Raw genomic sequence first — 14,379 nt, 5'->3', positions numbered from 1 at the left:
ATATTTCTTCAAGATACTGATTTCATTTTTTTTTTTATATATATATATATGCAGAATAGAAGCAGAGAGTAGAATGGAGGTTGCCAGGGGATAGGAGTGAGGTAAATGAGATGTTGGTCAAAGGGAACAAATTTTCAGTCATAAGATGAACAAGTTCTGGGTATATAATGTGCTGCATGGGTGGTGATGGATGTGTTAATTTGATTGTAATAATCATTACACTATATATGTATGTCAAATCATCATGTTGTACACCTTGAATATATTTAATCTTTATTCATCAATTAAATATTGTGAAAATTTAAAAATACCCTTCAGTAAAGTTTGATAGTTTATTTTTCTTTTAAACAGGTATTAAAACATTATTTGGTAAGTCTATTCTTAGATATTTTATAGCTTTCAAAGACAGACTACTTGTTACTTATTACATAAGTTAATAATAAAAATATTGTGAGGAAAATTATAAAGAGCAAAGAGTAATTCCATCTTGAAGAGTATTTTCAAAATGATGAATAACTGGAGTGAGTCCTTCATTGTTCAAAGGACCTTCTAGACTATCATTTCTTAAACTTTTTAATATCATAGACACCTTGGAGAAGCTCTTGAAAGCTATAGGCCCTTTCCTTCAGAAAAATACAGATACAGTAAAAAGCTCTCACCTGACATCCTTTTAGGAGACGTGACTGATTAATAAAATGTTTTTTAAATTTATTATAAATGATGTTTGTAGAATGCTGAACATTCATTCCTATCAGGTGCTCTCCAAAATGCTAAGGTACTATCTTTTGGAAGTTGATTAGTATGCTTATCAAGAGTAAGTTCCCTTTTTCCCCAAGTTGCTACATCAGTTTTACTTGTAATTAAACAGTCTAAATGTAACATAATATGATAAAATACAATTATAAAAATAATTATTGTTTCTAGGAAAATTAAGTTAAATGCTTCATAAAGACACAGATGTGAATGGCTAAAAAAATAACTGCTATGAAATTAGAGGTGAGCAAGACAATTATAACAGCTGGGAGAAGTAATAAACATCTAAAAGGATTCTGCACTCATCTTTTTTTTAATGTTTTTAATTGTTCATTCTATTTTAAAGGAACCTAATCTGGAAATTATAGAAGACATACTACAAACATGGCTTACCGTTGGAAAGATGTTATAGATCTTTAACCAGTAGACCAATACTCAAAGAAAAGCCCTACTTCAAAACAGAGAAAAGGAAAGACTTTTTTTTTTTTTTGAGATGGAGTCTCAATCTGTCTCCCAGGCTGGATGGAGTGCAATGGCGCAATCTCGGCTCACTGCAACCTCTGCTGTCTGGGTTCATGTGATTCTCGTGCATCAGCCTCCCGAGCAGATGGAATTACAGGCGCCCGCCACCAGGCCTGGCTAATTTTTGTATTTTTACTAGAGATGGGGTTTCACCATATTGGCCAGGCTGAAGAAAGACACTTATGTTTTAATTTGAAGTAAAATTGTGGGTATATATTTTTATATATATTTTTACAACTCGCTGCTTTAACACTTTTGATTAATTGTTAACTACTAGTCCTGATTATGTCAAATAAGGTTTTTCTTGTACACCCATGACTTTTCATAAAGTTTTGGAGAGGAGGGTGTGCTACAGACTCTCTAAAGTCCATCATGAATCTCAGGTTAAAAAAATTATATATTTGAATTTTTAAAATATTAAATATGATATTATTATAGTCAAAAGAAAAGCAAGGATTTCAACCCTAAGAATTAAAGTAACAATTATTTACCCCAGAAGAACATTTACAAGTTAATCTCTTATATTAGAAAAATTGCTATTTGAAGTTCAGCAATTCTTTTTTTTCCTTTTGTAAAAGTAAAATTCAATACTTTATTTTAAAAAAGAAAAATAAGACACATACTATGATCTCATTCTTACCTGTCTATTCATACATTTGTTTTTCTATCTCTGTGTATGTATGTTAAGATGTCTAGAAGAACATTCCATCCAAATGTGGACATGGATATTTGTATGGATAGATGCATTTTGGGTGATTTTTTTCCCTAAACTTTTCTGAAATATTTAGATTATCTAAAGATAAGCAGGCACAATTTTTAAAAACAACCATGATGTCATTACTCTTAGAAAAAAGAAGAATCAGGGCTGGGCACAGTGGCTCACGCCGATAATCCCAGCACTTTGGGAGGCCGAGGCAGATGGATCACCTGAGGTCAGGAGTTCAAGACCAGCCTGGTCAACCTGGTGAAACTCCGTCTCTACTAAAATTACAAAAATTAGCTGGACATGGTGGTGGGCGCCTATAATCCCAGCTACTCGGGAGGCTGAGGCAGGAGAATTACTTGAATCCAGGAGGCGGAGGCTGCAGTGAGCCAAGATTGCGCCATTGCACTCCAGCCTGGGTGACAAAGCAAGACTCCATCTCAAAAAAACAGAAAAAAAAAAAAAAAGAATCAGTGGAAGCATCATCCACTGGGAGGAGTAATGAACATGGAGGCCAAAAAATCTGAAGCTCAGTATGATGTTGGGCAAATCAGTCACTATGAAACTCCTCTGAGCCACAGTTTCCCTATAGATAAATGAGAAAAGATCAAAGTTGAATTAAATGAGCTTAATGTTTTCTTCCAATACTAGCATTTTATTGATTTCAGTGGTTAATTCCTATGTAAATTATTAAGAAAGTTTTAAAAATAAGTTTACCATGTTATCAATTATTTCAGGTATAAGTAGACTTAATGAATAATGTTCTCTTCCTCTGTTACGAGCTTCTATAGTTTGATCACATTACAAACTACATAGTACACCATATCCTTGACACTCTCAAAATATTGATAGGCAACTTTCTCTACATCAATAGTTAAAGAGATGAAGCAATGGGAATACAAGTACAGAAAGTCCTTCTGGTAACACCACACATTGTTTCAAGCATGAGGGGGATATGTTAACTGTTGGTAATTAAGAGGAGAAGGAAAAGAGGGAGAAAAATGCATAACCCAAAGTTTTCCTTCTCAATCTGAACATGTGTTAAAAATAAAATACTGACAAAAACTGTTCAAATCATTAAAAGAATCTGGATTTGTACTTAAGCTCACAAGAAAAAGACAAAACAACTATAATAAGCATTTATACAGGTGTTTCTTAATTCTAAGTGGTTTCAATATTGAGTTCGTGTGTGTGTGTGTGTGTGTGTGTGTGTGTGTGTGTGTTTTACGTTCAAAAACCACTGAAGCCAATCTATCAACTGGTTGTTTCTCATGTCAGGTTAATCTGCTGAACCAAACAGCTGCTAGTATTTTAATCTTCTTTTAAATAAAAATTGAAGTTTATATACCTTAATAATGGAGCAGTATTTCTCCCCATAAATTCTAATTCAGTGTCTCTGAACGTAATCCTCAAATCTGCCTTTACATTGTTGAATTATATTTAAACAAATTCATCCTATTAAGATGGCATTTACCATGCTGAGATGCTAATGTGATTTGGCCAACAGAGTTGACACCAACTACATCTCTTAAAATTAAATGTTGAAGGTGCTGTGTAACATTTAAATATTGTCACACTGAGAGTTTAAACAAATACTGAAATGTTGCTATTATTTAAAAAGAACTTACCTTAGCAATTATTATGGACTGAACTGGGTAGCAAACAGTTGCTCCTAAAGTGGCCAGTCCCAGAGGATAAGTAATTTTCTTAAAATTGGAACCTATAAAATGCAAATAAATTATTAAACTCCAAATATATGCCACCAGAGAGTTGATGTTCTTATACTGTAATGCTTTCTTTGCTCCCCTGGTAAGCCATGACACTCTGTTAAATTACTTTTTATGTAATTATACCAATCAAGATGGAAGCCAAAATGCCCTTAAGGATCTCAAGTCAATTACCCCTTAGCTGTCATGTCCAATTTAACAAAAGTATTCTCAATCTAATACTGACAATTACCTACACAAAAGGAATGGATGATTTTCTGCTGCTTGAAAGCTAGGTATTTTTCATGTCCTACGAAACCCAAATTTATAACCACAATTTTGCAAGTATCTAATAAAGCATGATAATATAGAGAATTAATTAACTACTGTGTTTGTGACACCATATTAAAGTGAAATGGACTCTCTCTTACGTCTCCTTTTTGATTAAGTATTTAGGAAGGTTAGTTACTCAACTAAATAATCAGCTAAGGACTTTAACAGGTGCATAACTCCTTCATGTCACTGATTTAGAATACTGAATAATAATTGCAAGTAACTTGACATAATTAATGCATATCAAAAAGTGCCTTAACTATGCATCATTTAAGAGTTATTTTCATATCTTTTTTTGGTAACAAAATCCTTTCAAAATATCTTTCAAAATAGAATCTCCCTAGGAAATTCAATATATAAAACCTATAAACTTGATGCTGCTGTGACTAACTTTGGGGTAGGAAGCTCTGTATCAAACCCTGGCTATATGGCTTTTCCTTTATCCTGATACCACCACTAAACACTTCCATGAAACTAAGGGTTCTACAGAATAGTTTGAAATCCACCACTTTAAGCCATAGCTTAGTTCCAAGTAACTGTTGATTCAAAATAATATGTACGTTAAATGCTTCTCTGAGTATCTTAGACTGTATATATGATCTGGGTAATTGGATGATGGATTTTTAAATTGGGATAAGTACTTTCATGATCTGAAGCAGCTTATACAATCCCTAATCTAAAAAGGGAACAGCCTATCTGGTATATTATACAAATGAAAATGAATGTTTGCAGGCAAATTTGCAGTTTATGTAAGAGAAAAACTAGAGGTCTCTATCGGTCTGGTTTAACTATTATTAAGGAAGCTTTCTATAGTCATGTCTATAATGGACTGAGGTGGGGGGTGGCGGGCGGCCAGGCTGATTCGAACTAGTTTAGCTTTTCTTTAGATTTAGACTTTTGTGGTATGCAGAAAGAGGGTTTAAGTATATTAAAATGTCCTAAGTTGCTCCTTTACTCTAGTCCTGCTCGCTGTTTTTCCGTTACCTATAGTTAAATTTCTTATTTCATAATTCTAATATCTCTTGATGTAAGTTCCCTTGACTTAACCAAATTCCCCTAATTGTGCTGCTCCTAAACATAGCAGGTGGCAGTTTTTCCTTATGTGTCATTTTAAAGATTTTAAAAAGACTTACAGTCATCCTCTCTTTACCTGATAAGAGAGGCCAGTCTGCAAGAAAAAACTACTCTGATATTTGCTGTTCTCCTCTATTTTTAAATAAAATGCATCCTGACAAGCAAATACTGAGGGATTTCATCACCACCACACCAGCGTTGCAAGAGCTCTCAAAGGGAGCACTAAACACGGAAAGGAAAAACCATTACCAGCCACTACAAAAACACACTGAAGTACACAGACCAATGGCACTATGAAGCAACTACATTAACAAGTCTGCAAAATTAACCAGTCAGCACCATTATGACAGGATCAAATTCACACATAACAATATTAACCTTAAATGAAAATGGACTAAATGCCCCAATTAAAAGACACAGGATGGCAAGCCAGACAAAAAGACAAGACCCATCGGTGTGCTGTATTCAAGAGACACATCTCATGTGCAAAGACACACACAGACTCAAAATAAAGGATGCAGGAACATTTACCAAGCAAATGGAAAGCAGAAAAAAATCAGGGGTTGCAATCCTAGTGTCTGACAAAACAGACTTTAAACCAACAGATGTCAAAAAACACAAAGAAGGACATTACATAATGGTAAAGGGTTCAATTCAACAAGAAGAGCTAACTATCCTAAATATATATGCACCCAATACAAGAGCACCCAGATTCATAAAGCAAGTACTTAAAGACCTAAAAAGAGATACAGACCCACACATAATATAGTGGGAGACTTTAATACTCCACTGTCAGTATCAGACAGATCATCGAGACAGAAAATTACCAAAGATATTCGGGACTTGAACTCAACTCTAGATCAAGTGGACCTGATAGACATCTACAGAACTCTCCACTCCAGGAAAAAAACAAAAACAAAAACAAAAACAGAATACACATTTTTCTCAGTGCCATGTGGCACTTACTCTAAAATTGATCACATAATCGGAAGTAAAACACTCCTCAGCAAATGTAAAAGAACTGAAATCATAACAGTCTCTCAGACCACAGCACAATCAAATTAGAACTCAAGATTAAGAAACTCTCTCAAAACCGCACAACTACATGGAAATTGAACAAGCTGTTCTTGAATGACTTCTGGGTAAATAATGAAATTAAGGCAGAAATCAAGATGTTCTTTTAAACTAATGAGAACAAAGAGACAACGTGCCAGAATCTGCAATGCCGCTAAAGTAGTGTTAAGAGGGATATTTATAGCATTAAATGCCCACATCAAAAAGCTAAAAAGATCTCAAATTGACATCCTAACATGACAACTAAAATAACTAGAGAACCAAGAGCCAACAAACCACTGAGCTAGCAGAAGACAAGAAATAACCAAGCTTCAGAGCTGAAGGTGACAGAGGCACAAAAATCCCTTCAAAAAAAAAAAAAAATCAACAAATCGAGGAGATGATTTTATTGAAAAACATCAATAAAATAGACTGCTAATTATACTAATAAAGAAAAAAGGAGAGAATATTCAAATAAACACAATCTGAAATGATAAGGAGGATACCACCATTGATCCCACAGAAATACAAAACACCATCAGAGAATACTACAACCACATCTATGCAAATATACTATAAAATCTAGAAATGGATAAATTTCTGGACGCATACACCCTCCCAAGACTGAACCAGGAAGAAGTTGAATCCCTGAATAGGCCAGTAAAAAGTTCTGAAATTGAGGCAGTAATAAATATTCTACCAACCAAAAAAACCCCAGGACCAGATGGATTTACATCTGAATTCTATCAGAGGTACAAAGAGGAGCTGGTACCATTTCTTCTGAAACTATTCCAAACAACTGAAAAGGAGGGACTCCTCCCTAACTAATTGTATGAGGCCAGCATCATCCTGATACCAAAACCTGGCAGAGATACAACAAAAAAAAAGAAAAAGAAAACTTCAGGCCAATATTCTTTATGAACATCAATGCAAAAATCCTCAATAAAATACTGGCAAACCAAATCCAGAAGCACATCAAAAAGCTTATCCACCATGATCAAGTTGGCTTCATCCCTGGGATGCAAGGCTGGTTCAACATATGGGAATCAATAAATGTAATTCATCATGTAAAAAGAACTAAAGACAAAAATCACATGATTATCTGAATAGATGGAGAAAAGGCCTTTGATAAAACTCAACATCCCTTCATGTTAAAAACTCTCAATAAACTAGATATTGAAGGAACACACCTCAAAATAATAAGAGCCATTTATGACAAACCCATAGCCAATATCATAATGAATGGGCAAAGCTGGAAGCATTCCCCTTGAAAACTGGCACAAGAAAAGGATGCCCTCTTTCACCACTCTTATTCAACATAGTACTGGAAGTTCTCGCCAGGGCAATCAGGCAAGAGAAAAAAATAAAGGGTACTGAAATAGGAAGAGAAGAAGTCAAATTATCTTTGATTGCAGATGATATGATCCCTGTATCTAGAAAATCCCGTCAACTCAGCCCAAAAGCTTCTTAAGCTGATAAGCAACTTCAGCTAAGCCTCAAGATACAAAAATCAATGTCCAAAATTTGCTAGCATTCCTATACACCAACAACAGGTAAGCAGAGAGCCAAATCACAAATTAACTCCCATTCACAATTGCCATAAAAGAATAAAATACTTAGGAATACAGTTAACAGGGGAAGTGACAGACCTCTTCAAGGAGAACTATAAACCATTGCTCAAGGAAATCAGAGAAGACAAAAACAAATGGAAAAACTTTTCATGCTCATGGATAGGAAGAAACAATATCGTGAAAATGGCCATACTGCCCAAAGGAATTTACAGATTCAATGCTATTCCCATTCAGTTATCATTGACATTCTTCACAGAATTAGAAAAAACTATTTTAAAATTCACATGGAACCAAAAAAGAGCTCATATAGCCAGGACAACCCTAAGCAAAAAAGAACAAAGCTGGAGCCATCATGCTACCTGATTTCAAACTATACTACAAGGCTACAGTAGCCAAAGCAGCAAGGTATTTGTACAAAAATGGGCACACAGACCAATGGAACAGAATAGAGAACTAAAACCACACATCTACAACCATCTGATCTTTGACAAACCTGACAAAAACAAGCAATGGGGAAAGGATTCAATATTTAATAAATGGTGTTGGGAAAACTGGCTAGCCATATGCAGAAAATTGAAATTGGACCCCTTCCTTACACCTTATACAAAAAGTAACTCAAGATGGATTAAAGACTTAAAACATAAAACACAAAACTATAAAAATCCTAAAAGAAAATATAGGCAATACCATTTAGGACATAGGCATGGGCAAAAATTTTATGATGAAATCACCAAAAGCAATCACAACAAAAGCAAAAATTGACAAATGAGATCTAATTAAACTAAAGAGCTTCTGCACAGCAAAAGAAACCATCATCAGAGTGAACACACAACCTATAGAACGGGAGAAAATTTTTGCAATCTATCCATCTCACAAAGGTCTAATATCCAGAATCTACAAGGAACTTAAGCAAATTTATAAGAAAGAAACTAAGAACCCCATTTAAAAATGGGCAAAGGACATGAACAAACACTTCTCAAAAGAAGACATACATGTGGCCAATAAACATGAAAAAGAGCTCAACATCACTGATCATCAGAGAAATGCAAATCAAAACCACAATGAGATAATATCTCACACCAATCAGAACAGCTTTTACTAAAGTCATAAAATAACAGATGTTGGTGAAGTTGTGGAGAGAAATGAATGCTTTTACATTGTTGGTGGGAATGTAAATTAGTTCAAACATTGTGGAAGATGTGGCGATTCCTCAAAGATTTAGAACTGGAAATACCATTTGACCCAGCCATCCCATTACTGGGTATATACCCAAAGGAATATAAATCACTCTATTATAAAGATACATGTATGCATATGTTCACTGCAGCACTATCCACAATAGCAAAGACATGGAATCAACCCAAATGTCCATCAATGATAGACTTATAAAGAAAATGTGGTACATATACACCATGGAACACTATGCTGCCATAAAAAGGAATGAGATCATGTCCTTTGCAGGGACATGGATGAAGCTGGAAAGCCATTATCCTCAGCAAACTAACACAGGAACAAAAAACCAAACACTGCATGTTCTCACTTGTAAGTGGGAGCTGAGCAATGAGAAGACATGGACACACAGAGGGGAACAACACACACTGGGGCCTGTCATGGGAGGGTGGCGGGGGGAGAGCATCAGGAAAAATAGCTGATAAATGCTGGGCTTATACCTCGCTGATGGGTTGACAGGTGCAGAAAACCATCATGGTACACGTTTACCTATGTAACAAATCTGAACATGCTGTACATATACCCTGGAACTTAAAATATAATTTTTTAAAACAAAGGTAAAATGTCTCCTGAGATTCATTATATTTATGTCATTATCTATTAATAGGTTGAGATCTCCAATTTGAAAAACACTGGGTTAGACTATTCTAGCTCTGACATTTGGAAACACGGTGAATGACCTACGGAACATTTTCTCTTGCAAGAATGGTATAAGTATTTTACTGAGAAATGGAGTAATACGTTTTGGACAATTTCCTTCAAAATTTAATTCTTTGAGTCTTATTGTTTTATATCATAATCTTGGTTTTTAATTATTTCTTACTGAATAATTTATAATACCTATTCAATTAGAAGTTGCTTGCAGGCCGGGCGCGGTGGCTCAAGCCTGTAATCCCAGCACTTTGGGAGGCCGAGACGGGTGGATCACGAGGTCAGGAGATCGAGACCATCCTGGCTAACACGGTGAAACCCCGTCTCTACTAAAAAATACAAAAACTAGCCGGGCGAGGTGGCGGGCGCCTGTAGTCCCAGCTACTCGGGAGGCTGAGGCAGGAGAATGGCGTGAACCAGGGAGGCGGAGCTTGCAATGAGCTGAGATCCGGCCACTGCACTGCAGCCTGGATGACAGAGCGAGACTCCGTCTCAAAAAAAAAAAAAAAAAAAAAAAAAAAAAAGAAGTTGCTTGCCTACTATAATAAGAAATAGGATATAGGGAGGCATTCATATTAGCTATAGAGAGAGTGTTATGTCCATCCAGATGATATATATATCTATATCTATATATATATATGAACATTCTACCATCCTAACTCTCATGTATATGCCATATATATATGTTATACATATATCTGTTATATATGTTATATATATGAGAGAGAGAGATATATGTTAGAGTTAGGATGCTAGAATGTTCTTATAATTGCACAGCAGTTTTGTACCTAATTATGCCTTGAGTTGAGGCTTTTAGGACTATAGCTGGAAAAACAAACTACAAAGTACCTGACATCAGATTCCAGACTGGCTCAGAGATGTGCCTTCCAAATATACGCAATTTAGTTTGGGGACAATGTCTGCCAACTGGAGTGTGGACAAAGGATGACTGAAAGGTGACCAAAATGGCTAGTGACTAGAGAACTACACTAGCTTAGTAAGGGCTTGGAGAAATGAAAACCCTGTATACAAATTTTCATAGCAGCTCTATTCCTAATGACCAAAAGCTGGAAACAACCCAAATGTCCAACAGGTAAGTGATAAAGTAAACTGTGGCACATCCATATGAAGAAATACTACTTAGTAACAAAAAGGAACAAGCTATTGACACATGCAACAATCTTGATAATCTGAGTGAAAGAAGCCAGTCTATGTATGATTCCATTTAGATGGCATTCTCAAAAAGGCAGAGCTAGAGTGACAGAGAACAGATCAGTGTTTCTGGGAGTTAGAAGTGGGAAGAAGGTCTGACTACAGACAGATAGCATGAGGTACTTTTTGGGAATAATATAACTGTTCTGTATCCTGGTTGTGGTGATGGTTACATGACTCTATGTATATATTAAAACTGATAGAATTGTATGAATCTACTGTGTCATAATTTTGAAATAAAATTTTTTTGAATATACAGCTGTTCCTATTAAAATTATAATTTGTCATTTTGTTTTCTAGGTAACTTTTTTTTTAAGACCTTAAGAGTCGCTAACTACCGAAAAAATTTCTTGAGAGTTTTATCTTAACGTAAAAATATATACTAATCACTCAAACTAATTTTCTCAGTCATGATCCCCCATATTCTGGGGGCTACTTTAAAGATTTGAGACAGACATACTGATATATGAGATAAAATTTTATTTTCTCTTGGTCTCATCCTGACCAATGTTGTTAGAACTGACATGGTATCTCATTCTAGTTTTTATCTGCATTTCCCTAATGACTAATGACGTTGAACTGCCTTTGGAATAGCTATAGTTTTGAAAACACAAAGTCCTTATAAAAGTAAGCATGCTGTAATACAGAATCTAAAAATCTTTACAGTAGCCTATCCAGATAATATTCAATAAAGCATATGAGGTTTTCTTATGATCGTAAAATTCAGAAACTAATATCGTGGCATTAAGAGAGAATATACTCTTAAAAACCCTACCTTTTCTCGCTGAAACCAAGCCCGCCAATCCTGAAACTGTAATAACTCCCATTTTCGGAAGAAAGTCTCGAGGAGGATTCTTCAGATAGACATAAGCATCTCAAGAAATCAGTTAAAAATTAACATAAATAACTGAATTCTACTGGGCATTCTATACAGTTATGATACAGGAAGGTTAAAGAGATTTGTTAAGATAATAATAAGGTTTAAACACTCTTCAAAAGAGCTATATATAATGACGATATGAGTAGCAACCTAAAAAACTAGATATATTTACTTGTTATGAAATAACATTTTCCTTCTATTGGTGATTTAATATTTCTTTTTTTAATGATACCAGTGGTCATTACTATAAAGAAATGTAATGCTAGAGGGCACATCTTAATATGGGTTACCATAAGGTAAATTTCTGACTGTGTATGTATTATATCTCTATAATGAACATGCTTCTGCCCTTATCTGTTCAAACACTGGTAGCCCCCAGTGAGAACCGAAATAGATACTTTATAATAGGAGTTTTGAATAAGGATATACACAGCTACTAGACCTTGCTTGCCACTACTCCCTAATAATCTCAAGACAGCCACTGCTGTTGGTTAATCATCACTGAGCCTAGATAAAAAGTAGATGAAGAGTAGGTGAAAGTCCAGATTTCTTGGCTTTCTATATATTTAAATTGTTTCTAGTTCCAAAAGTATACTTTTCTATCATAGTTAATTATTTAATGGCAATCACATATTTAATGCTATTCCTAATGATTGATGAGGAATATAATTTTGAATTTATTCCTAATACATTAAATAATGATAATTCAAAAACAGGTCATCAACTTCATGGAAACATTCAAAATTTTAGCTCATCTTTCTATCTCCCATACATATTTACTATGACAACTGGCATAAGCCAAGAATATTAGAAAGCTGTATCTGTTGCTAAATACCATTAACAAGCTAGAGTCAAATATAATTGCTTTTTAAACATTAGCTTAAATATTCCAGGGTTAGTGATTGCTATAACATTTCCTAGCCGTTGACAGCAAAATACAATGTATTTTAACAGCAAATAGCACTTAAACTAATTAGCAACAATGGATACATGTTTTTAATTTATGCTTTATGATATATAATATAGACTTAGTAGTTAAAACAGACCTCAGTTTGTATCCTGGCACTACCACTTCTAGTTATGTAACCTCAATAACCTACTTAACCTTTCTAAACCTCAGTTGCCCTCATCTGTAAAATGGGAATAATTATAATACCAATACTAACAGAATTGTGACAAAAATTATGTAAAATGTTTAGTACAACACCTTAGCCAATAACAACTGCTGAATAATGAATACTATTGCTTTGCTATTATTACCAATAAATTGCTATAGAGAGTATCTTCTGAGTTGGCAAATGCATGATAATGGGTAACATACCAAGTTTATTTTTCTCATATTTAAACAAAGCAATTTAAAAACACAATACAACATTTCTAATTATTTACTCACCTACCTTTTCCAAATTGTACTGTATCCATTATCCCATTTTTCACAAAGACATAAACACCCTAAGCAGAAAAATAAAAGGGGAGGGGGAAGACACCTGCATTTTTGAAGCTGTTGATAATGAGACAAAATTGCCTGCACCTCCGAGATTATATTAAAAGGTTGACTTAGCATTATGCCCAAATCTAAATCCAGCTTTCCTGTGTATTTACTATCAGAATACTCATTTAACTTAGCTTGTTTTCATTTTCTGCTTTTCATTCTATTTAACATGGATAACATTTATACCATTTTTCTCATATAAATGGATGTCTATGAAATAATCAGAGCAGAAATGATAGTGAAGAAAATAAAGATCTATCATCTTATGTTATAACGAACTAGAAAAATAAATGGAATTTAAATAAAGCAAGAAGGGAGGTATATATCAGTTTAGAAGCAACATCTGATTAATAAAGATGCAGTAGCAATAACATAATGATTTGTAGAGGGAAAAAAAGAACAAAAAGTCTAAAGCAAAGGGCTTCATCTTCCTCCCTTTTCTTATTGTACATTAGAATGAGAAAAAAAAATCTAAATTACCTCAGGACAGAAACCATCCTACACAGACTACTGTTTATCCTGTTTTTAAATAGGAACATAAATTCTCTAGAAATCAAAACTATGTTAATCCATCGGAGGAATTAAAGTTTTAAAGCAAATCTTTAACTTTACCTGTCTCTAACTGATTTATTTTAGTGCAAAAGAGTGTTAAATATATTTATTGAGTGCTAGGCATTATCTCACTTATATAAGAAAAAAAAAGGAAGTCACAAAATGATTTACTCATGGTCATATTGTACTCTGTTGATGGAACCAGAAAACACAATCCAAATATATGGTCTCCTTCTCTGAACTAGCTGCTATGAAACCATGGGATAAAAAAACAAAAAAGACTTTCAAAGCAGAGAAAATAGAGATTATTATGTTGGACAGGGAAGAAATAAGTTTTTGTTATAGAGGTAGCTTGGTTTTGTAATTTTATCTTAGATATTTTAATGGTTATCAGAGAGATGCAGAGGTTCATCTTGGTTTAAAATTGTACAAATCAGCATAAATTCTAACTGCTATTGAACTACTTTTTTGTAGGGACTCTCTTGAGAATACTGCACCTTCAAAGTTAAAATATCTATTGACCAGTCGATTGGGAATCATTTAACCATTAAGTCATCTTTTAAAAAAATTTTTTTCTTATCTCTGCTAAAGAATTCATTTTTACCACATGGGGTCAGTGCTATCTAAATTTCAAAACACTAAGCTAG

At 34.3% G+C, this 14,379-nt stretch overlaps 1 protein-coding gene across 5 annotated transcripts in view; it reads right to left on the bottom strand.

The window, feature by feature from the left end:
- Positions 1 to 14,379, bottom strand: part of APOOL (apolipoprotein O like) — an 89,134-nt gene that overhangs the window by 23,890 nt on the left and 50,865 nt on the right. For all 5 annotated transcript variants that reach the window (XM_050776419.1, XM_050776415.1, XM_050776416.1 and 2 more), the window contains exons 4-6: positions 13,086 to 13,140; positions 11,584 to 11,682; positions 3,607 to 3,698 (exon numbers count right to left, since the gene is read on the bottom strand). In XM_050776419.1, the coding sequence (XP_050632376.1) occupies positions 3,607 to 3,698; positions 11,584 to 11,682; positions 13,086 to 13,140 (246 nt within the window). The remainder of the gene's footprint in view (positions 1 to 3,606; positions 3,699 to 11,583; positions 11,683 to 13,085; positions 13,141 to 14,379) is intronic.

Source organism: Macaca thibetana, chromosome X (genome assembly GCF_024542745.1).
Source record: "Macaca thibetana thibetana isolate TM-01 chromosome X, ASM2454274v1, whole genome shotgun sequence".
Taxonomy (NCBI): domain Eukaryota; kingdom Metazoa; phylum Chordata; class Mammalia; order Primates; family Cercopithecidae; genus Macaca; species Macaca thibetana.
This window is presented reverse-complemented; position numbering and strand designations above follow the sequence as displayed.